At 42.6% G+C, this 26137-nt stretch overlaps 1 protein-coding gene across 1 annotated transcript in view; it reads right to left on the reverse strand.

The window, feature by feature from the left end:
- Positions 1-3686: 3686 nt before the first annotated feature.
- NUAK1 (NUAK family kinase 1) overlaps positions 3687-26137 on the reverse strand; it is a 59802-nt gene continuing 37351 nt past the window's right edge. Inside the window, exons 3-7 of the mRNA XM_073324253.1 lie at positions 19882-20033; positions 18064-18129; positions 9387-9506; positions 8917-9049; positions 3687-7798 (exon numbers count right to left, since the gene is read on the reverse strand). Coding sequence (XP_073180354.1) covers positions 6645-7798; positions 8917-9049; positions 9387-9506; positions 18064-18129; positions 19882-20033 — 1625 coding nt within the window. The 3' untranslated portion in view covers positions 3687-6644. The remainder of the gene's footprint in view (positions 7799-8916; positions 9050-9386; positions 9507-18063; positions 18130-19881; positions 20034-26137) is intronic.

Consider the following 26137-nt stretch of genomic DNA (forward strand, 5'->3'; position numbering starts at 1 on the left):
CCCCTCATGGAGTACTAGAGCCAATACATAGCTAGATAGTGAATGTCATTCTTCAAGGGAAGAAGCCTCAGTAGTCCTTCTATGGAACATCCTGAAATGGGGACTGCTGAAGATGTCAGTGGAGCCTGGGATGACACTATCAAGCACAGTTGTTCAAGAATTGTCATCCATCTGTAGTAATGGACCTACACTTCTGCAACAGCACTGACAGAAACTATCTCTGCACATTAAAGAAGCACATTTGAACCACCAAGATATATGTCTACCTAAACTGAGTAGCCTTGGATCCGATGAAGTGAGGTGTAGCTCACGAAAGCTTACACTCAAATAAATTTGTTAGTCTCTAAGGTGCCACAAGTCCTCCTTTTCTTCTTGCTATATATGTAGCCCAGGCCTTATTTGCTCCTCCCACTTCCTGGGGTGTGTTACATCCTCATTTGTGGGTCCATCATTTAGGCCCTGATCCTGAAAAAGCTTAGACACATGTTTACACTTTACTCCTGTGAGTTGTCCTCTAGATGTTGGTAAGTAGTAACATTGAAATCATTGAGACTACACACATGAGTGGAGTTATGCATTTACTTTTCAGGCTCAGGGTGTTAGACTGTAAATTCCTCAGGTAAAACTTTGTCTGAGTGCTACATATCTCCCAGGGCAGTAATGACCTTCTCCCATCTATCCACTCAACGAAATGCTAATAGTTATTTGGAAGCAATCTGATCTAGTACATGAGGACTGGGATGAGACAACCTGGGTTTTTATTCCTGGCTAAATCACAAGATTTGTTGCTTTACCTTCAGCAAGTCACTCATCTTTTGTGACTCAGTTTCCCCGATTTTAAAATGGGGCTAAAATACCCATCTTTGTGACGTGTACGTGCTTGGAGATCTATAAATACACTTGCAATTTGTACTAAATGCTCTTGGCTTCCTTGCCCCACGGCCAAAGTGTTTAGATTTCATCTTCCAAAAGTCAATACTTAAAAAAAAAGGTTGCCCCAACTTCCCTTTTCGTAGCGTGTGTGGCGGGGGGAAATGGGGAAGGGAGGGAGGGAATCCTGACAAGGCTTCCCCAGTGCTGTCACAGCACAGTCTGCTTTCCTCTCATCACAACCACCTCCCCCCACCACTTTATCGGTAAGGAGGCGCCAAGACATGCCCTCTCCCTCACCACACAATTTAGTCCTTATCAGCATCAGGTACATTAATGTTATGGCTGCCTCTGAATATGCACTTAATACTTTCCTGTGTCAATTAGTGTAAAGCTGGCTTAATTGCTCCCTTTGCAGTGGAGTAATGTATGTTTGCTTTTGTGCTTTATTGGTCTGTGGTCACTATTACCCTGCTCTGCTGAGTAGTGTTGTGTCACATAGGTCCTGCACTGAAAGTCCTGAGTTCTAACCAGATCAGGGTAGAATTAATTAGAGAATGAATTCACATGGCACCCAAACCTTCTATAAGGAAAAAACAAAAAAGGCACCTGGACTGACTAACTCAATGTAAGGGGACTGTTGCCCTGTTACTAACATTCAGTGGGGGTGTTTTGATTGGCTAGCTCCCAGTACTCAAAGGGGAGGGGTCTATGGGAAACCAGGACTCTGAGACTGACAGCCCCCAGGAACAATGGGGAGAAGCCAATGCTCCAGGTCAGCCTGAATGACAGGGCAGGCAGGCTAATCAGAGAGTCAGGAGGCCAGGGCAGTCCTGTCCTCCGTGTGAGCTGGAATTGCCTGGGTCAGACAGAGTGGGGCCGAGCTAAGGAGAAAGCAGGGGTCCAAGCTGAGCTGGGGAGCAGAGCTGTGCCAGATCCTGAGGGACCAGAAAAGCAGCCCAGAGAGAGCAGACCCTGTCCTGGGAGCAGAGCTGCAGCAACCAGAGGGGCCAGAAAAGCAGCCCAGGAAGCAGGTCAGTGCTGGGAGCAGAGTCACAGAAGCAGCCTGCAGAGCAGACCTGTCCTGGGAGCAGAGCTGCAGCAACCAGAGGCAGAAGGGCCAAAGAAGCAGCCCAGGGAGCTGGAGGCAGAGCAGCAGCAGTGCAGAGACAGAGTGGTGGAGCTGGGGCTGGAGCGGTCCGGAGCTGGGTGTGGTGAGCAGGAGAGAGCAAGGGGGACCCTGGGCAGCGGGCCCAGCACAGGGAGACGCATCAGCCAAGAGGCTCTGCAGGCCAGGCTTGGATCGTAACCCCGACGGGGGGGGGCGACACTGGGAAGAAGGGTCCTACCACTTAGAGCCTGAGAGCGTGTGGCCACCACCAGAGCAAGTGTCCAACCCGCAGCATCCCTGCAGCACAGCCAGGGCCTGAGAAGAAGGCCTGGGACTTACAAGGAACAGACTGTGAAGCGCCCTGACATTCCAGAGACGCCGTTTGTGATGTTCCCTGCCACAGAGCAGGTTGATGTGTTTCCTTTAACCTTTCCCATTTTTCCTTATTCTTTTTAAAATTAATTGTTGATTAAATAACTTGCATTTGCTTTAACTTGTACGTAATGGTCAGTGGGTCAGAGAAGTGCCCATTGCAGAGAGAGAGTACCCCGGAGTGGGGACACCTTAGCCCCTGTCCTAGGTGACCACAGCAGGGTTGAGCCCCTAGGAATCCTGGGCCCAACCTTGTTGGGGTTACGAGGACTCTGCCAGACAGGAGAGTGGAAGGGGAGTCCTCAAGGGCAGGGAGGCCACTGGGTAAAGGAAGTGGGAGTGAGGACTCGGATCCTTTCGCTAGCCCACTTCACCGGGGTAGTGCAGAAGCCAGGAAAGTTCCCCATAAGAGCGGGACTATTCCCCCGCTTACATCAAGCGAGAGGTTTTATGCAGCCTCAGTCAGAGCCAATGGCAGGCCATTACCACCATTCCCTTTATTGAAATAGGTCCTTGACACCGATGGGAGACCCCTCACTGTGACCCCATATTGCCAATACAAAACACCAAGATTTAATCTCTGAGCATCAAAAGCCTCCAATTTTCAAGTGGACTCCAACCAATTAAATCAAAAGGAAACCCCCTTTTTGTCTTCCACCAGCTGACCGCTTGGCCTGCTGAAAGCCGTATGACTAAAACCACAGCACATCTGATAGCAACATATGGCTGATAGCTTTTTGTCCAAACAAGCCTTGGATTACATCAGCAGGAAGATTTAAAATAATAATACATTTCCTGCCCAGACCAGGGAGGGGAAGGGACTACTGTTGTGGGTGTTGCTTGGCATTATGTTGACCAGATGTCCCGATTTTATAGGGACAGTCCTGATTTTGGGGTCTTTTTCTTATATAGGCTCCTATTACCCCCCACCCCCTGTACCGATTTTTCACACTTGCTGTCTGGTCACCCTACTTGGCATAAATAAATTTGCTGTTGCCTGGCTGTGAGACAGCCTGTTCTGCCCTCACCTGCCACACACCTGGCTCATGGATCTCAATCTCGAAGAAAGGAGATCCCAGTTAGCTATTCTTCTCTGTGCTATTTTAATACAGATGAAAACCATGGCTTGTTCACAGTGCCAAATCTCTCTTAGCATGTAAGTCTCAGTGGCCACCCATATTCTCTTCAAATACACAAATAAGCCAAAAGCTTTGAGTAAACAACTCAGTACAGTTTGTTGGAGATGCTGCTGTATTTTTGCATGAGAAGTTCATTGGTATTTGGCCACAGTTGATCTACATTTATTTAAAGAGAAAAAAAGTCTTACATTCCATTCATTTTATTTTTATTTAATAAAAAACAGTATCAGATTAAAAATACAAACACTTTGGGTGATTATCCAGCGTTTTCCCTGTGTGCCTTCTAGAGCCAACCAATGAGTGGAAAACAAAACAAAACCATTTTGGCTGCAGCTGTAAAATAATGTTGCACCAATTAAATTACACCAAATATATTATTATACCTATTTGAAATGGCTTTCAGACCAATAAATAAAGACAAATTCAAATAAAAAAAAGGTCAACTTTGTATTACAAAAAAATTAAATAAAAATCACAACACTAATAATAATGTGCAGTCAAGTTTTTTTTCTTTCTATTCTTCTAGGAATGATAACATGCCAGTAAATCCCTACATGACATTTCCAGTTTGGCAGCAAGCAGTCAATCATTCATTCACATTTGTACACAAGATGGCAGGCCTGGGCAAAAATCTAAGGAGATCTGAGCCTTTGGGGTGCTTCTCAGTTCCTCACAACAGCAAGCTGAGGTCCGCCTCCTTCATCTCGAAACTTGTATAAATCATTTACACATTTAGAGCCAGATTCAAAGCTGGTGTCAATCAGTGTAGGTCTACTGAAGTCAGGCTCCATTAGGTCAAGGGAAGTAGGCTGATTTACACCAGCTCAGGGTCTGGCACCTGACACTCCAGGGCATATAGTTAAAAGAACATCTTTTGCCCAAGGCTGCAAAGCTCACCTGAATTGCTGAAACCATGTGGTCTCTAGTTCACATTTCCCTAAAATGGAATATGGCAAACCTGTTAACTTTGCACCCTTCAAAATAGTACATGGATTTTTGAAGAGGCAGAATCAACACATGTAAGCCCTTGGGAGGACAGGATGCCTCATTATCATACCGAAACATATCCATAAATAAAAGTATGGACTGAAATCTCCCTTCTTAAGAGAACAAACAGTGAGCATTTAGCCTTGCTTTGTGTGAGCACAGCACCATGGATGCCTTTTACACCTGGGCTGAATTTTGGCCAAGTGTCTCCTGGAGGAAAAAACCTCTCCATTGAGATAGAGGAGGCAATTCAGGAATTAAAACTCACCCAGCTTTATGCCTGTTAGCTCCTCCTTAAAATCAGCTGGATTGAGTGAAGTACTGTGACACACAAAATCAGGAGTTTGCAAGCTGGGAAGCAATGAGCAATAAAGCAGTTCTTTGTTCTTTCTTAAATCTATTCACATTGCTATTCTGGATTCTCAGCTAATCCAAATGGAACTTGGTACTATTTCTCTGTAGCTTTTAGGATTTTAGAGCATGCCCAGAGAGAGTGGCCCAAATTCTGCTCCTAGCTGAAGTCTTGGGGTAAAGATGAGAGCAGAATTTGGCCCTTTAACCTCCAGTTGTTTGTGTGTTTGGACTGTTAGAGCTGTAGCCAGTTTGACCTTACAGGCCAAATTCTGCCCCCAGTCACACCAGTGCAACCCGAATGAAGCCCAGGGCCATATGTTCATGTAAATGAGATCTGAAACTGGCCATACAACTCTAGTTTGCCCAGGCCTGTCAAACGCATAGTGCCTTGCTAACTGAGGCTTACTTACATTCAGGTAATCCAGTAGACCCAAGTGGTACCTTTATGGGAGTTGAAGCCTCAAGTCTGGATATTTAGATATATCCAAGGAAACATACATTTTTCTCCTTTTCAGACTGATACCATTGCTCATGCAGTACCAATTACAAATAGAGATAGATACCTGCATTTTTATAACAAATCCCTTGTCGAGTCTACTGTTCTCATTCCAGCACTCATAGTCAAATTCCTTCTGTTCCACTGCTACCTACTTCAAAACATTCTTATTTGGGGAAAAGGCACATTCTCACTGATTCTCAGTCCTCTCTCCATTTACTACATGCTACAACCTTTTCTTAAGCTAACATTCTAGAAGCAAACTAGTCTCCACTCTCAGATACATGCTAATAAGCAAGGCGGCACCATTTGCTGACAGTGAAAGTGACTGAAATCTGGGTCTTGTGCTTAATTAACCCTTGAGAGAATGTGATAAACACACCCCTTCCTAGGCATTTGTTTGGCTGGCAATCTGGAAAATGTCACAAACCTAGTAAATACGTTGGAGGGTGCGGGGCAGAAATCAACTAGCCATTTGCAATGGTCAACTTTTTCTAGCTCATGCTATGGTTTCAGTTCTTGTATTTTTTCACTATTAGTACTGATGGTCAGATACGAATCTGTGCCCCTTGCTAGTGAGGAGAATGATATGGTAGATGGAAGATGTGAATTTGTAGCCACATGCCTCAAATTTTCTAGGCACATCACACTAAGTGTGACTATTTAAAACTACCCTTCCTAAAGCAAATTCAGAGACTTTTAAAGCCAGAAGGGACCATTGTGAACATCTAGTCTGGCCTCCAGTATAACACAGGCCATAGATATTTCACCCCATAATTCCTGCATCAAGTCAAATAACTTCAGGATGAACTAGAGTATATCTTTTAGAAAGACATCCAATATTGAGAAAGATTTAAGTGATGAAGAATCCACCACCTCCCTTGGGAAAGTTGCTCTACTAGTAAACTACACTTACTATTAAAAATACCTGCCTTATTTCCAATCTGAATTTGTCTACATTACGCCTTTGTCTGCCAGATTCTGGTATTATTATTTATTTATTTATACAATCGCAGCACTTAGAAATCCCAATCATGGACCGGGACCCCACTGTGTTAGGCGCTGTATGTTTGCATCACATATGTATGTTTTCTTTGGGCAACTAGGTAATACTTTAATAAAGCAAACTAAAAGAGTTTGCATAATGCTCAAGAGAATTCTTTGGGGTTTTTACACATCTCAAGGTTTTCAGCTGAGTATGCGCATTCAACCCCATTTTGATGATCCTACCACTGTCAGCAAATTGGTAACCAGGCTAACTCCATCATAAAGGTACACATGACAATTCCCTTCCCTTCCCACCCTCTCCACTGTGCTAGTTGAGCTTGTTGCAGATCTCCAGAGCTTTCTTGTAGACCTGAGTCACATCATCCATGTCCGTGAGAAGGGAAAAACTGCTGTCCCCCAGCCGATTTCGATAACGTTTCAAATGCTGTGGGCGTGGGCGGTTCTGGAGTCCTTCAAAATCTTGGATCTGGAGGAAGTTTTCAGCAGAGACACAACTCCGTATCCTTTGCCTGTTTGGCCTGCTCTCTCGCAAATCTAGCAAGTCAAAGGAGTCACTGGACAAAATACTGTCATCACTAATCACACTAGAAGGGCGACTGTAACTTCGAGATAATCTATCCCCAGGCAGGTCCCCTTCTTCCATGGCTTCCACCATCGGTGTTTCAGGACTGACCAAAGCAGAGTCAATGCTGCTGGTGGAATACTTGCTGTTGTGTTTTAAGATGCCCTTACGTCTATAGGAATGGCTATGAGACCCAATTCTTGATGTTTCAGTGATGCCTGGGGATGTATCACTGTTTTCTGTCTCATCCTTATTGTCCAACAATTCAGAAGATTCACTTCGTTCTGGAGAAGAGTAGTAGCCAGACTCTCTCTGCTGAGTCTTCTTTAAGATTCCTTTTTTTGGCATGAGGGAAGATGCTTTAGTGCTGTATTTACTTGCTATCTCTCCCTCCATGGCACTCTTAATGACTACACCAGTCCTACACAGTTCTTGCTCTATCTTAAAAGTGGAGGGTAACGCTGGGTTGACCACTCCTTCAATGAATCCTGCACTGTGAGACCGATGCTCACTGTTGCTCCTTTTCTTCAAGATGCCCTTGGGCCTCTTGGAGGTTGGTTTGGATGCATTCTCAGCCCCTCCTTCCTGGATCGATTGCACAATGTCATTTTCCTTCTTTGATTTTTTCAGGGACCTCTGTCGCTCCAGCGTAACTTCAGAACCTTTGGGTTTAGAAAGGCACTTCATTTTGGTATCAGTCTCTGGCTGTAGACCTGTCGAACGGTGATGCCAATCAATAAACCTAGCCAGCAGCGGGGACTCTGAGTCTTTCAAGACATCACAGTCACAAACGCTGCTCTTGTAGCCCCAATTAACCCACCAGTGATTGGCTATGTCTTCGATGGTTGCTCGTCGCTCAGGGTTCACCATCAGCATCCACCTGATCAGACCACGAGCATCTATGGTCAAAGAATGACATTTAAAATAGTCAAAATATAGACATGGAAATATGGACAAGACAGATGAACAGATGCTTCTCAAAACAGGTGAAGTGAATGTGCTATGTGGGAAGACTTTGACCATCAAGTCAACTTCAGGAAATGAAATTAAGTGCTATTTCATATCTGAAGCAACATGATACATCCAAACAAATGTACCATTAGCTTGTCAAGTAGATGAGTATTTTTCCATATTAGTGAAGAAATCTGGTGTAGACACTGAACTTTACATCAACCAGATGTAAGCATATAAGCCTTAGAGGAAAACAAAAGGGCACTCAGGTATTTCAAATGATGTACATTATTAATTTTGCATCTTTGTTTTTTTTAAAAGAGGGGGAGAGAAAGTAAAATGCAATTATAATATAGTCTGTTATATATTTTTAAAGGTAAATTTCCACAAAGCAAATTAGGTAGGAATAACCAGGAGGGAGAATATGAAAAATGGTGGCAAACAAATGATGCAAAATAAATGACTAGTGAAATTTATTGATAGATTCATAGATTTCATGGCCAGGGACCATTATGATCATGTAGCTTGACTAGAATTCTTCAGTGCCTTTCTATCAGAGTTCTAATCACGGTGGCATCCCCTTGTGTAATAATAATTGTGAACATATTGGTATTGACTTCAGACTTCAGAATGGGTTCTTGGGCCAAGTGGTTGCTTCCCCATGACTATTCCTCTTCTTTCTGCTTTTGATATATATCGCACAATGTAGTAAGACTAGAAGACTGATCTGTATCAGGACCTTGTATCAATTTACAGCTTGTCTGAACAATTTCACTTGCAATAGCTAACAGACTTTCCACTGTCATAGATCTAGTTAAAAGACCCTGTTAAAGCTTCCACAAGGCAATAAAATCTATCTGCTGTAAAACTTTCATTTAAAAAGGGCTTTTGGTAAGGGCTCTATCCAGATGGAAACTGAGGGCAGATGATGTTTTGAGAGGGGATGGGAGATCCTTTTACTTGTCATTCTAAAGTGACACTCCAGAAAATGCTGGTAGAGGCCAAGTCAGCCAGCCATTCTGAACTCCTGTCATCTCAACGCATTACACCAGCTCTTTTTTTATACCTGAGGGCTGTGTTGGCTCACGATATTCTCCGCTGCTGATCTGCCTGATCAGATTTTTGTGATCAAAGCCATCAAAGGGCATCGTTCCATAAACCAGAGTGTAAAGCAATACACCAAGGGCCCAGCTGTCAACCTAAAAATACATAGACAAGAAGCGTAAAGGCTAGAAAAGCCGATTCCTGCAGTCTTCCAGACCATTAGCACCACAAAAGCAATGGAACACCCAGCTGTGCTTGGTTACCGGCATGCAGGTATTTAACAACTGACAAAGTGTAAGCAAAGCAAATGAAAGTAACAGAAGGCAGCTTGAATACTTCCAACCTAGGAGAGGCCCAACATAGTCTATGTGTGAGATACTATCAGGACAGAACTAATGTTCATGCTCATTATTACCAAGTACAGATCGTATACGCGCCACCAACATAAGATTAATTTTAATTTCACTTTCCTTCTCCCCTGTGTCCCCTTACCTCTGGGCCTCGATAGGGTCTTCCATTAACAATTTCTGGGGAAGCATACAGTGGGCTCCCACAAAAGGTCTGCAGAAACTTGTCTTTGTGATAGAGGTTGGAAAGACCAAAGTCTGCAATCTGTAAAGACAAAAGGGTTCTGTAGTACTGACATTTACCTTATGAAAAGATAGGGATGGAGTGAGATCTACTGGTTAAATCTTCAGGATTAGGCGCCAGGACTCTTGGTTTCTATTCACAGCTCAGTCTCTGGTTCCCTGGGCAGCCATCAGTAAGTCATTTAATCTTGGATACCTCACATATCTTTGCAAGGATAACTGGAAGAACCTGGACCTTACTGTCCTCTGGTTGCCCTGCACCATGGGTAGTCATTTACCCCAGTGCAAAGTGAGCATAAAGTGGTGGCACTGGTCTAAAAGCCTACACAAGGTGCAGGCAAACTGAGAGTCAGGCCCTTAGAACTCAACAGGAGAAGTGAGGCAGTGGTGTCCTGGGAACCCGGGGATAAGGTTCCAGAAGGAAGTGGCATCTGAAGTCATTTGGAGCCAATTATAGTAGGGAGAGAAAGACAGTGATGCACTGTCTAACCTTTCCAGGTTCAATAGACTTTCATCAATTATGCCATTATGGATTTGAATGATCAACCAAATCCTGCATTCCTACATTTCCCAGCACAGACAAAATGCCCCTGGAGTTTGTTGGGACATTTATTTATTTCTTCTAGTCCAGCAGCTCTCAACCAGGGGTCTGAGGACCCCTGGGGGGCCACAAGCAGGTTTCAGGGGGTCCACCAAGCAGGGCCAGTGTTAGACTCACTGGAGCCCAGGGCAGAAAGCCGAAGCCCCGCTGTACAAAGCTGCAGCCCGGGGCCCTGAGCTCTGCCACCTGGGGCTGAAGTTGAAGCCTGAGTAACTTAGCTTTGCGGGGCCTGTTGTGGCGTGGGGCCCCAGGCAATTGCCCTGATTGCTACCCCCTAACACCAGCCCTGGCTTTTTTATCTGCAGAAAACCAGTGGTGGCGGCACAGGTGAGCCATGGAGTTTTTATACCATATTGGGGGGGCCTCAGGAAGAAAAAGGTTGAGAACCCCTGGTCTAGTCGCTGCTCTTGTTCTTATCAAACAAAAGTTGAGGATTTGTGACACTGTGGCTTAAAAACTCACATCCCTTACATTTTCATTGTTTCCCCAGAACAAGGCCACGTAGCTCACAATTTTATCTGGTTTTTGACCCAAATGTCTGTGTCACAGAGATCCACTTTTTTATTAATGTACACTATTGACACAAAAATGGACACAAAAATACTGGCTCACAAAACTTAGAATTGGTGATATGCACAGTAGCTTTCTGTGCAGTTACCCCAGAAGTCCCCTGAGCCACACTACAGCTGCGAGCACAGTCAAGCTATCCCTTCACGAGACAAATTCTGCTCACCTTATCGTGGCTTCACTGGGACTATCATGTGAGTCAGGGGTGTGGCTTCCTTTGAGAACCTGGCGGGGGGAGTAGTTGCCAACCCGTATGAGATTCTGTAGAGGGGGTGGATTACCATCTAGGATTATGTTGCTAGCAATTACATTGCTGGGGCTTTGCTGGGTTTAAATGTCTTGACATTTTTTCTTACTTAGTTGTTATTTAAATTACATTATAAAAATTAACCCAGCATAGTAGCAGGGTAGCAGAAGCTGCTTCCTCTTCTCCTTCTGCAAATCTTTGGGAAATGGAGGCACAGAAGCTGAGCCTCCCACAATAGTAGAAAAATAGCATAGCAAAAAATGGGGCAAAGGGTTGGGACCATATAATGCAAAAGCCCGATCAGCCAGCAGGAGATGGTTTAGGGGTGCAGTGGAGTGGAGCTGATAAACACACACAACAATGGCTGCCAGTGCTGCAAGAAGGGTAGAAAGCATGCAGAGAAGACATGAGGCTAGTCTGACAACTTGTATCATGGTTCTTGCCATGATAATAGATGGCTTAAACAATATAATAGACAAACAATAGATTGGGTTTGCCTGTTTTTGCTTCTTTATGATGTATACAGGAAGCTTCAAAAGTATTTTTCAGACCAAAAACAAAAAAACTAAAAAGGAAGGAGTTTTCTGTTGAGTTTTTTTTCCCCCACCTTATAAATGCAGGCCTTTTCTACCACAAAAAACTAGTGATATTATGACACCATAAAAGACAAAAAAGTAAAAGCAGAGTACTGTAATCAGAAGGCAAAGAGGATTTTTTTTTCAGTGTTTAAAACGTTTTGTTGTTGTTTGCTATTGCAAATACCGACATAATGGCAATGTCTAATCAGCATTTAGGAAAAAGGATGTCCTTGTTAAACATTTTTGACACCCCTCACTCTTTTGCCTTTCTCCGAAACACTCCCCACCCCCAAATGTTCTGCAGCAAAACTAGGGAATGCCAGACTAAAAACCAAAAATAAGCAGCAGGGTGGGGGAGAATGTCCAGGTTTTCTTGATATATCATAAAGGAAAAAAATGGGGGGGTCATGTCCATTTTTTGCTTAAATCCTTGGTCACCTTTAAAATCATATCTATCCCATTTCAAGCTCCCACCTCTAATATTTTGCTGGGGTGTGTGTGTGTGTGTGAGAGAGAGAGCAAGAGTCCTGCAGATATTTGCAGCTCCTAAGGTAGTGCTGAAGGAGTAGCTGATTTCTGTTCATTAATAGTACTTTATCCCATTCCAATATAATGATCATTTGAATTTACTCAATATCCCAACTAGTGTATTATCCATCTGTTGTAGCAAAATCAACCCTTAAATAAGTGTGTTTTGTAAAATCTTCATTGGGTGGCTGGAATACCATTGAATGGGGTGTACTACTGCAATCTGCAGACGTAGTCTCATGGCTCAAATTGCACTTAATTGTCCTAAATTCCACTTTCTTATCATGTCACCTTGACTGGCTTGCAGGAAGTTGGTTTTAAGTCTTAAGAAGTGTGTCCTGTCAATCAGAAGAAGAGTGGAACCAATTCAGTGTTAAAACTTTCCTGCTAGTCCCTGAGCTTTGGTTTAGTTCAGGATACAGTTAAGACAGGGGCAGACACTGCACAGTATGCTTCCTTAACAAAACACATTCCCTTAAGGCCATGGAATGTATAAAATGTGTGTATATGTGCATTGACATATATAGGATACACATACCACTCTTCACACCAAGGAACTCCTAGACTTGGGCATTCATGTTTTCATTTTGGCCATTCAGGAAAAGGGTATTTATATTACAATCCACTCCCATAGTCACAGACTGATATTTATCAGCTTTTCCCGTAAAAGCTGTAGTGCCCCCCAAAACAAGATTAATAGAAGCCAAGATTACTTCATGTTCTTGGCACTTAAATGGAGCTAAAGCATTAAGTCAAAAAACCTTCAAAACTGGGAGGTGCTGGCAGCAGACTTTTCTTCCCTTAGCTTCAGGAGGTGTGTGTTACATGTTTACTGTTAACTACAATAAGCTAGATGTAATTTATTGGTTGGTTATAAGTATGGATTGTAAATTCCATGAAGTGTGCATTCATTTAAAGAACTTGGAACAGGTCTTCAGCAGGTATAAATTAGCATGGCTCCAACGACTTCAATGGAGCTATTCTGATTGACATCACATGAGGATCTGGCTCTTTGTATTTCAATGCAGACTAAAATATATTTGGTCCACTGAAGCAGATGAATGACTGAAGAATTTACATGCTAGGGGTGAAATTTTCAAGAATTACATGTATCTACTGTGAACAAACCGCCTGTTCTGCATATATGTAATCCCCATGGGTTACCAACACTTATTCTGGCTTGTTTCCATTTTAAAGCCCAATAGAAGGTGCAGTTAGCAGCTTCTTGTCACTACTACACTTACATTTTTCTCTCCTGCTGTCACTCTGTGTCATTTTAAGTTTACCATATCAACAGGAGTTTTGGTCTTTTGGTGCTGCCTTAGCTCTACTGTCTTTCTAGACATTTATTGCACAGGCACATATGGGGGATGATTGTGAAAGAGGGTGACCCCCTCCCTATTGGTACAAAAGGCATTGGTGGGAGAGCTAAGGGGAGCAGCAGAAGGGGTAGCTGATTGGGAAGATCTATGTATACAGTGTTATTGCAGCCATGTTGGTCCCAGGATATTAGAGAGACAAAGTTGGTGAGGATTCATTGTTTATTGGACCAACTTCTGTTGGTGAGAGAGACAAATTTCGAGCTAGACAGAGCTGAAGAAGAGCTCTGTGTAGCTCAGAAGTTTATCTGACTCATCCACAGAAGTTGATCCAATAAAAGATAGATCCTCGCAAGGTGGGTGATGTCATATGACATACAGAGGCTCTCAGGTCCCAACATTCCACACAACGTTCAAATTAATGAGAGCTGGAGGAGCAGCAGTGAGAGGGAGGGAGCTCTGTTATTTGGACCAAGGTCTGAAGCCCAAAGTAGTAATAAAGTCATTTTAAAGTAAATTGTATTGCTAGCAGCTGGGAAGTGAGTCAGAACAGGGAGAGGCTAATATTTGTTGCACGAACTCACGCTTCATTACCACGTGACTTAAAGTGACTACTGCTTTATGTATATCACAAGGTATACAATGCAATAAAGATTGTAAAATAATTTCAACATAGCAGACTGTGCTGACTTGGGAAGTCCTGGGTGGGATCAACTCATGGGATTCCACCCCATTTTTCTGCTCCAGGATGCAGATGGTCAATATCCTGGGAGAACCCTTTTTGAGCATGGACCTGTGACTCTGTTCCAGAGGCAGGGAAGTTCAGTGGTCAATTTGCTGGTAACACTTTGGTGAAATCTGACAGGTTTCATCATTATCAGTTTCCTTGCTTAGTTTATATATATATATATTTCCTGACATAACAGACTGCCCATATTTGTTATGATCATTTATTGGTACTGTAGTAGTGTCTAAGGGCCTCATTCATGGATCTGGAGTGCCGCTGTGCTAGGTGATGTCAGCACCATTACTGACATGCAGAATAGTAACACTTTGGGTCCAAATAACACTGTGGTTCAGTCCAGAGGTCTTAGCATCATCATACTTCACAGAGTTATGTGATTTCTCCATGAGATTCTGTGGTAAGGCACAATTTACCAAGAAACTGATTATGCAGCCATTTGCTCCGAAAATGCAACATAATACTGACTGCAAAGGACATTAAGTACTAAGCTATAGGACTGCACTGGTCAGTTCTAAGCCAAAACTAGTAAGGTTGTTTTTCTTTACTTCCAAAGGATCTGAGCACACAATCCTTCTCATGAGTGACTGAACCAAGACATTATTTATGATTTAATATGTATCAGCTCCCCCCATTTCAGGGAGTGTTCAAGAAATGGTTTTCAGGGAACACCACCACCTCAGAAAGTCCTTTGGTAATCTAACCACATAATTTAGACCAGAGGCCCCTACACACTCTGGTCTGTGGAACAGTGGGGATCTTCCCAACAGTCTGCACTCCAGTGATTTGTCAATCTTCAAACATTGATGCTTCCTGTTTGTTGTACTTCAGTCCACGACTCTTAAGTTTCCAGCGACTTTACTAGCTAATTAAACTCAAAAACCCAATTACCTCTATGCACACTGTTCATCTGCCTCATGACTTAAATTTAATCAGATCAAATTTAAGGATGGCTCCAAAGTTGGCAGCGTATCAAATGGAAAGGATAGAATAAAATAGCTAAGTGACTCCTTGAGCTCAGAGAGTAATTTCTAATAGATAAAATGTTCTTCACTTCCTGTCCTAAAAGCACTGTAGGGTGCTACTGTACATTGTTCTGGTTTCTTATAATGACATTTTATTAGATGTAAGCTGTTAACATAATGGATGAATAGGACGATTGTGTAATCTGCATTATATGTGTCACTAGTTATTTGAAAAGTTTATACTTTGCAACCCCGTGAACAAAGTGGTTCCTTTTTATATACATTTCTTACAACCAATTAGTAAAATTTGTGAAGTGCTTTGGGATCTACTGATGAAATAAAAAATATAAATATTAGTTCATGAGGATGGGCGACTTAGAAAGACAGAAAACAGTAAGTCTCATCCCATTTTAGTAGACGTGTTTCCACTGAGCATCCAAAACCAGCTGCCCCTTCCTAAAGCCCCAAACTGCACATTTCTCTCTTTCTGCATAAATCATGTATAAATATTTTCAGAATCAGGGCCTGTTAGAGTGACTCAACTGAAAATAAATAATTTACAGCTCCAGATGTGTTTCCTTGCCAACAAACATTGTTTATGAAACAGAAAAAAAAGGGGAAATAAAACCCTGTGTCACTAACATAGAAACCACAATAACAAATTCTAACCCCAAAGTATCAAAGCAAATAGCAACTGTCTGTTTTACATCAAGTACTGGAAGTAGTTCTCAATGTGGTAGGTAAGGTACAAAAAACCCTCCCTCAGAGGAATCCAAATTCAAACACCATTGATAGTGGGATTGTGAAATATAAACCGTTTCCAAATCCCAATCCTTAAACCTCAAGAGCTTCTTTGTTTAAATATAGGCACCATGAGAAAGCAAGACAGCTTATAGCCACCTGTGTGTATAATCATGCCCATGCATATTTGCACATATAGAGATGTGCATTACTTTTAGCAAAGGAATGAGTGAGGAAGAACTGAAAATATGCAAAAGGCACACAGATGGTAGGCTAAACAGAATCTAATCCAACAAAGGGGGTCCTTGAGAAAACAGGCTATGAATACCCCAAGTTGTTCTTTACTGGGAGCTGTAGGAAATTATTAAAAGATTCATCAGCTACTAACATTTCTTCAGGTATTCTATAAACACAGGATTTATGTTAAAGCACCACTGCGGTATTTGACATGTCTGGAGCCCCAGCGTGAAATCCTGGCCACAAGTTTTTCCACTGACACTAGTGGGGCTAGGATTTCACCCCCACCCTGCAAACTCTTGCTCACAAGAGCAGCCCTGGCTCATACCCATCAAAGTCAACAGGATGCTTCATGTCAGTGAGGACTTGCAGGATCAGGCCCCTATTTACTTTCTGACTAGCATCTATCCAGCTTCCAAAAATAGCATCAACCACTGTAGTATCTGAGGGAAAAAATCTGTGATTTTGAAGTGCTTGGATCACACTGAGTTTGGGTATTATTCACCTCTCACTGGGGTGTAAATCAGGATTAAGTCTCTTGAAATCAGAAGAGTTGAAGTGGTATAAAACAGACATAAAGAGAGAATCAGGCCTTTTGTCTTGATGCAATTTCCTACAGACTTGAGAAAATGACTGTTTTGTATGGGATGAACCCAGCCCACTCCATTTAACAAATTCCCCAAATTCTTCTTCTCTCTCAAAAAATCTGTGATGAGCTGGGAAGATTGTTTGGTACGTAATGCTGAAAGAGAGGCCATCCTGCATGCAGAAGCCTGGACCACATGCAATGTCCTAGAAAGGCTATTTTTTGTTTTCAGTACTATTAAAAGGGGTGGTGGGGCTGCCAGCATTGGGGACACTATTGGTGCATAATGGGAGAGATTGACTCAAGCACGACAACCCTGATGTTAACAACAAACGTTCAAGTGTTGCATAGGACGTGCCCTCTGTAAAATACTATTTTTAGAAACTGCATATTTATGTGTCTTTAATCCACCCGTTGATCCAAGGTAGCTTCTGTCATCAGTTTTACACAGATGGTAACTACCATATGTTATTGTCTATTTCCATTTCCATTGTGCATACATTTAAACTGAATAGGGTCTCTTCAGTATGATGCACAAAAGGCAGAGCAGGGAGCACAGTGACAATCAGTAGAGAGACAGGACAGAGAACTGACGAAGACAAAACTTGAGCTGTTGGGATAGTAGGCTGTGTAGATGGCTTCCTGATTGCTTCGTTTTGTTAATTAAGCCATAAGGCACAACAGCCAGTGGGCAGTATCTATCATCTGCCTCTCTGTTTGTCCATAGATCTATACACCTACCCAATCTATGCTGCATCAGGAGAGGACGGTGACTGTATGCCTCATGCATGTGAACTGACACCAAGCTGAAGGTGAAACAGGTTCACCATCTGGGAACTTCGCTAATCTCTCAGAACTGCATTACTTATCTTGTCTTATGGCTATTATTAAAAAGAAGAAGAAAGGAAAGAAGGTCATTCCCATGCTTTCACTGGGGATTATTGACATGGACAGGACATCACTGGTCGCCGGTCAAAAAGCTACATTTGTGTCTGGAGTTCTAAGACCATTTCCTAATGAAGCACATGTGCTTTACTAGGTTTATTTTGAAACTCTTATTTGCTTATTTTCCAGACGTGATCAAAAGGACATTCGGAGTGTTCTGTAGGAGGCACTTGAACCCTCTAGGCTAAGAAAGTTTTTTCGAGCCCTAGCAGCAGCCAGCAATAATACCATTTGTAATGTAAACTGTACCGCTTTAAACACTCTGCCGTCTTCCACTGGCAAATTAATATTGCTTTGGGAACTGAGCCCCTTGAGTGGCAAGAAGGGTTTCTCCGCAAAATTATCCAAAACTCCATTTAGCACTTCAGGCTAACCATACACAGTACTCTCTCTCCTCAACCTCCCATCTGCTCAGTTACTTGCCAGTTGCTGTTGCTATAATACTGGACTCTATCACACCTTGGATAAAAATTGCTATGGAACTTGCAAATCCATTCAGAGAAGAGGACAGAAAGAACCTTACCTTAATGTTAAAATTGTCATCAAGAAGGATGTTTTCCAGTTTTAAATCCCTATGGACAACACCGTTCTGAAATGAAGAACAAAAAAAAAAAAAAAAAAAAGGGGGGGGGTGGGGGGGGAGAATATTGGACAGGTTAAAGAACTGAATCATCAGGGTGGTCTTTGTATCTACAATTCAGGGCTGAGTTTGCTGTCATAACACTCACGGCCCAGTGACTAGTGACAGGAGATGTATTAGTCACTTGCTGTGTGGTTAAGAGAAGAATGACTGGAATCTGTCCTCCCACAAAGCCTGTAAAACAGCAGGGGGATTCTTTTCGGAACTTAATTCCAACTCCTATCCTACCCCCACTGTGTGAAAGAAATATATTCTTCCCAGGCACCAGAAAAAAGAATCTGTCAATGACATTAGTCCTTAGAAAAGCTCTAATTCCTCCAGTGTGCAGCCATTTGGGCAAGGGGAGTTATAACCCTCTGAATGCATCCGATGAAGTGAGCTGTAGCTCACGAAAGCTTACGCTCAAATAAATTTGTTAGTCTTTAAGGTGCCACAAGTCCTCCTTTTCTTTTTGCGAATCCTCAAAGACGGCTACTGCCCGCAAATGTTAGGGATGGAAATTAACAAAAAATATTTAAGTCACAGCATCTTATTCCTAAAGTTCTAAAAACTAACCATGCACAAAAGGCTTCAGTGTATTTTCTGTGCTGTATAATGTGGATTTTGCAAACCTCCCTTACTTAGCAGAATTCAAAGGGAGATTAAAATGTTTTAAAATTCTAACAGAAAGGCTGCACTAGCTGCTTGTTGGCTTTAGTATGGTGCATATTTTGGCTCTACACCTCCAAGGCCCACAGGAGGAAGGATGGTCCCATGGTTGGGGCACTGGCCTAGGAGACCCAAGTTCAATTCCTTGTTCTGCTACGGATCTCCTGTGTGACCTTGGGCAAGTCACTTAACCTCTCTGTGCCTCAGTTCCCCATCTGTAAAAATGGGGGTGATAATGCTTCCCTGCCTCAGTAGGTTCCGGAGAGGAGATGAGCACTGCTGAGATAAAAGCAACACCCGCTGAAATGTCATGAACATAACATCCTTATGACTGTATCAGTCACAGGGTATGTGGACAACCAGGGCCTGTAAGGGAAGATGAAGGGCCCATGAAGTTAATCAGCCTGATGCTTGTTTTCATGGCTTAAATTGTCCTTCAGAGGCATGCCATGAAGGATAAAGGCAAGAACAAAGGGAATCCTTCTGATGCTCCTATTATATCTGGAGCAGTTACTTTTGGGTAACTTAAATGACTCCATGACAGGTATTCTCACTTTCTTCCCCTCTCAAAAGAGTTTCCTTGTTCTGAAGTTGCACATTTACACCTCTGCTCTGCGTTTGTTTGTTTTTTTAATTGTATATATTGTACCTTATTCTTCTGTCAAAAATTGTTCTGAATTCAATTTACAGGAAAACTATCAATCCTTTTCTATGAGCTGTGTCACTAAGTGGTCTTTCTTCTACAGAAAGCTAGTGGAGTATTCTGTTACCTAAGGAGAAAATCTTCAAAAGCGCCAATGGGAGTTAGGCTTGGTGTAAGGGAGTTAGCTGGTGGAAATGGACCTAGGTGCGGATATGGCCTTTAGTCTCTAAACATGTGTGGTGAACTAGTGAAATATTTACACTTGTGATATCTTGCTGTACACATAAAATACCTGCTGCTGGACTCTCCCACTTCAGCAGCTGAACATTTTTACCTCACTGGTCCTTTTAAGCATGAGAGTCACTGTTAAAGCCTCAAATAGTTACCTTAACACCAAATGCTGTGCTCACCTTGTGACAGTAATGTACAGCAGAGACAATCTGCCGGAAGAAGTGTCTTGTCTCCCTCTCACTCAGCCTCCGCCTCTCGCTGATGTAATCATACAACTCCCCTTTGCTTGCATACTCCATGATTATCACAATCTTATCTTTATTTTCAAACACTGCAGAGGCAATAAAAAAGATAATAAACTGTTCATTTGATAGATTTAAAATTGACACTTAAAAGGGGGAAGAGAATACAAATGATCTGGGGTATCTGATGCACCGTCACTGGAGCATGGAGAGGTTTCCAATATACTGCCACCAACATGCTTGGCAAAGGTATGGACTAGTCAAGTGCATTGGTTCTCAACTTGGAGGTCACAATCCTGAGGGGATCATGAACAGGTCAAGGGAAGGAGGGTTGTAACTACCCTCACTGTCTCTACAGCTAGATGGGAGGAGGATCCTGACACTGTAATATGGGGTATGAACAAGACCACTAGGCTCTATCAGTCTGAGCAAAGTACTAGAGCCAGGAACTCCTGAGTTCTAATCCCAGGTTTGACAATGACATTCTGTATCCATGTGAAACACACTTAACCGATCTGCAAGACTGGTATTGCACATCTTTTGAAGAACCTAAATTATGTGGCATGCTAGAGAAACAAGGCAGAACTGAAATGCAAGTGATGAGCCCACAGACCTACCTTCATGCCCGGACATCTTCCGTGAGCCAACACTGCACCAGATTCAACCCTTGCCTAAATTATCTTTTCAAATGCTTACCCAAACAAATCATGTTACTCCAGGAGCTGCCTAGGGAGAGAGGCTGGTTCACAGGGCTAGGAGTCAGGAATTCCTGGCATTAGAGTCCCAGCTCTGACCATAAGTCTCACTGTGGCCCTGAGCATTTGCTTAGGGACAAATAATTCTCAACTCACTGGCACTGATGTAAATCCCAGAATAACTCCACTAAAGACAGAAACAATACCCACCTCAGAGGGGTGTCATAAAGATTAGTTACTGCTTGTAGAGATACAGTGTAAAGCACTCATCATTACTATGATTATTCAAAAATACAGATCACTTAAGACACATATATTAAGTAGTAGTTAAACAACAAGAAAGATTAGGTCTGAGCTGTTTGCTGCAGGCATAATTAAAGGACCTGTGATAAAGGCAAAGGCACTTAATGTTCTACACTTGTTCATATTATAAATCATTACTGCTACTAGGTATCATTTTGTTCAGTTAAAGCAAGCTTTTTCCCTACTATTACTATTGTGTACTAACAGTGCCATTGAATAGCACATAAAGATAAAAGGGCCTGATTCTGTTTCCCTGCACCATGTGTCATCAATTACAGCAATGCAAAATGAGTGTAAAGCCATTCCAGTTTGGCAGTGAAAAATCAGGCCCAAAGAGTTCTAGGAGTCATATCTTTAACCAAAAAGAGTTCTGCAAACAGGTTTCTATTTATTTCCAGTAGTAATACAGTCCAGACCCCTCAGTCACACTATCAATCTGTTGCTTTCCTGGTCTGAAAGAAGTCTTTTGTAACCATGACTCATAATATGCTTAGAGACTATTGGATATGTGATTTTATAAATCAAACAATACATAAATAACCAGTTAGGTCTTAAATGTGTCAAATTCATGAAAAATTATTTTACTGCCTCTATTTACCATAAATATTTCATATGTTTGATGTTTTTCATTAGAATTGAAAACAGCCACGCTAGCACACATTTAAAGGCCACTTCAAAGGGGTTTTGAAGTTATACTGTTAACTTTTATTAGATACATTACAGTAGTGAGCCAGGGCCGCATTGCACTAGGTGCTGTACAAACACAGACAGACAAAGACCTGGCTCTTGTCCTAAAGAGCTCACAGTCACAAAGAAACATGCCCTCCTCCACTTGTTTAAATTGGTGAAATCAATGGACCAATGCCAGTTTCCATCAGCTGAAGCTCTGGCCTTAAGGGTTTATGTATAATGTAGAAATATTTTTGTTTAACAATTGTATTACATATTTAGCATACAGGGGGAGTCTGGGATGTCTGCAGGAGGGGTTCATTTCCTTACTGTTGCCTGTCCTTCTCCCAGGAAGAGGCTATGCCTGTGACTGACTTTACTATCACAATTCTAGGTTTTGTTAATTATTACTTAATTGCATGTGTGCACTATTCTGAACTTCAGTGGGAGGGCTGGCTGCTCAGCACCTACAGCTCTCACACATACAGCGTGCGTATGTGTGTGTGTGGGGGGGAGGTTGGCTATCAAATATTTGTGACTGCCTTGAAACTCAACATTCTGTAAAGGCAAATGCATGGCCACTGATAAGAACTCCAGAAAGCTTATCTTCATGGACATAAAAGTTTACAAAGGACTAGATTGTGCCTTTAGTGATCAGCTCTGTACTGGGTGTGAGTTAGGAGCTGCCACACAGCCCTGGAAGGGATTCTGGCTGACTCAGCTAGGACATCTCCTGGGGCCTTGGGGTAGGTGAAAATAGGAGTTCTGCCACCCTTTGAAAGCTCTGCCATCCTGTGTGCACTTCTCTCCAGCTCCTTTGGCTGGTACGGAACAGGCACATGGCTACGGTTCTGCTTTCACCCATTCTTCCCTGCCTCCTCTGTGTGAATGCCACCGGCACTAGCCTCAAGCAATGCCTGTGCTCACCATCCTGCAAGTCGGGTTTGTGCCACCTTTGTCTCTTGTGCACCTGTGCAGGGCCAACTGCAGTCTGGCCCACAGTGTATACTATCACACCTGTATGTTCACCGTAGTATGTGACATGACTGCTCCTTCAGAGCTCAGTCCTGTAAGGTCCTGGGCTGTGTGCCATCGACTGCCACTGACTCCACTGAGAGTTCATGAAAACTAAACATTTAAACTAACAAAACAGGCCGTGACTAGTTTCAAATTGCCACACTGCTTTGGCTGATACATAAAATTTCCTCTGACTCTGACAATCTACTGTACACGCAGGAAACACTGTATCTGGCCTAGAGAACCACAGTTCACTTTAGAAGGTATTGAATTTCCTTTTATATCATACTATGGGGCAAGACCACGCTGGCAGTGAAACTTCCTCCAAAGTAACGAGGTTACAGGGGGTCTTCCAAACCAGTGCTATTCTGGACCCGTACAACTCAAATGTTGTCTTCCAACATGGCCATTAGTATTTTAAGGAACAGACTTCAGCTTTTGCAGCTCAGTGTGAAGCTGCAGCTCCCAACACACAGATAGTTTTTATTCTTGGGCTTTGTCTCTTGTCCCCTCACACCTTGTCATTAAATTCTACAAGCCAAAACCTCTCTGCAGTTCTTTCTAAATCCCCCTAGACTTCAGCCAAATGGCTCTGATAAAAGGGAAAGGGAACTGCCAGATAAAATTGGCCACTGACTTGTCTGCTGGCCTTACAGTACCCTGAAGCATAGACTCCTGCCAGTGATTACATCCTACATGCATCCTCATTAACAATAACCTTCGGAAACGAGAAGAGCTGTCTCTGGATGGATTATACTACAATATCCTCTCCAAGAATGACAGACTGATAGTCTCTGGAAAGGACCCAACTTCATATGTGTTCTATACAAAAGCATTCTGACGTGTTATTGATACAGCATTAATGAGTGCACCCATATCTCTAAGCACAGAGACAGTTGCTAACTAATCACTATTCAGCCCAGGAAGGGAGAAAAGAATCATCCTTTACGCTTAGATAATACACTAAAAATACATGAATTCAACATTTTGAATCAGAAGTCAGTTCACAAACGGCTACTGAACAATGTACCAGGCTTTATTGTGTACTACATATACAATTAGACTGGCCAAATTCACCACTGATATAAGTGGGCCAAGATCCACTGATCTCCATGGAGTTTCACTCAAAACAAGAGTGAATTCTGCCCATGAATGTGCAAGCATACAATGAGGCTTGATTAATCCCAATGGGTTTGCAACTTTTTTCTGACTAATAATATTGAATCTAACAGATTGTTGTGCATACATGCTGCTTGAGGGCTAGCAGCTCTGAGTAGGGGGTGGTTTGTAGCTGTACTGCCTCCAGGAAGCATTGTGGGCACCCCTTTGTGAGCAGCCAGCTAGCATGTGTCTGAGGGGCATGCACTCCAAGGGGAATTAGCAGGCAGAACACTGAGCCCATGAGAATGTTAACCATGGCACAGGGGCATAAGTGGAAAGACTCCTTTTGCCTTGGGACACCCTCCACTGTGACTCAGGATGTCACAAAAGCGGTTTGATGCCACTAAACATGGTAACTTCCTGGTGTCTCATGGCTGATCTTTTGATACATGGATTTATTGAAGTTGTGCCTTAGCAACTTGACCATTTAAGTTTTGTCAAATTTTCCTTTACATTCAGGTTTCAGATATTTCTAATTCCATGACCAAATTTCCCTCTCAACTAAAATTTGACATCCAGTTTGAGTCTTGGTCCAAGAATATTTCCCTGTAATTACACAGAAGCATATCTAGACGGTCTTTGATTTGAAAAAGGCACATTATTATTTATATAACATTTTAAATGCTTTTTATTCTTCTCTAGCAAGCAGAGCTTATATTTTAAAAGCTAAATTTGGGAAATACTAAATCTCTACTATGAATTTCTGCCTTGGGAGGAAAAACATATTGGATTCAATCTATATATGAGCATTTCAATACCTAGCATCCTGGATTCACTGCACTGTCTTCTGAAGGATGTGTTGATGCATATCATTTATCTCCATGAAGGACACTTTTCATAGGGACATAACCCTTTGACTTACATTGACACTGTAGAAGCTCTCTCAACAAAACCAAAACGGAATAAGCACAGAATAGGCAGCAGTACCTCTCTGCACTGTGGCATCAGTACATCAAGGACTCCCCACTGCAACACAGAGGAAACCTTTCAAGCACAGATTCCTTGGCATACAGACCTTTCCATCCCACCTGGGACATCCCTGCATACATCCTTGCCCCCCGCCATGCATCCTTGGCCTCCACACCTTTACTCACACCTTGGCCCTCACATCCTTATTCTCCCCCTGCATTCAGATTTCAATGCTCTAATTTCTACATAAAAAAATATTACCAGTTTAGAACAATCACCAACACATATCACCCATTTGCATAAGTTCTCCTGAACGTTACAGAGAAGCATAGCACCTTCTTGGCCCCATGCTCCATTTGCAGTCTGCCACTGTACTTTATTGCTTACATACACCAATACACAGTCCTATACAGTGTAATGAAAGCCACACCTACCCTACATTAATCACCAAAACACCTGAGCACATACCCAATAAACAGGAGTGTACAATGGTTGCTCTGGATGAGGGTGGAGATGGTGGTAGAAAGGACATAGCTAGATTGAGAAGGGGAAGTAATGAGTGGAACGGAAATGCATGGCTTTGTTACTTATTTCCTTACTTTCTAGGGTTCACATGAGTGCGATATGCAATCTGAACTCAGAGATAAAGAGTCCAACATTAAACATTCTCTGAAAGTAGTGTTTGTATGGGAATATCTATCTAGATATTTACATGTATCTTCATACATGATACAACATTGGGTGTGTGGGTGTGTGCATGCACATGCACCAAATGTAGTTTGAGAAATATTTGCCCCAAGAAAATAATGTGATTGTGAGTTGGGGGAAGGGAGGAGGGCATTAACTAAATGCAGGATTTATTTACTGCAAATAATAATGAGGTAATAAATATGCTACCCTGTTAACACCTGGGCTGTGACTTGCAAGCTGATGGACTGATTGCCTCTGCATAGCTCCTGTGAATGTTTGGTGCACAATGTGTTTTCACTGTGTTTGATTTATTATCTGCCATCCTCTGCCATTCTGAAGCTCACTCCACTTCTGAAGTGCTTCTACACTTCTGCTGCAGCTGGCAATTTCAGGGAAGCGGGTTTAGCTAGGACAGATTGCTCCAGGAATGCTCCATGGATTGCTATTGAGGAGGAGGCCCATTCATGAAAGGCTGCCCTGGACTGCTCCTCAACTGCTGATGAGGGTCACGGAGCATGAAAGGTTATTTATTCATAACAGCAGTGGGACAGCTACGCATAAGTCCTTTGAAGAAAACAATGCAAGCAGTGCAAGTTAATCAAGAGCAAAAAACGGAGAATTGTCAATATCAACAGATGGACTGGGGAGATAAGTCGTCAATAAGAAACCAAGAGACATGATTTGTGTAGAGAGAAGCGAGGGGCCCCGTTGTTATAGGACAGAAGGAAGAAATACTTGTTAGAACCTGT

This window comes from Lepidochelys kempii, chromosome 1, assembly GCF_965140265.1.
Source record: "Lepidochelys kempii isolate rLepKem1 chromosome 1, rLepKem1.hap2, whole genome shotgun sequence".
Classification (NCBI taxonomy): domain Eukaryota; kingdom Metazoa; phylum Chordata; order Testudines; family Cheloniidae; genus Lepidochelys; species Lepidochelys kempii.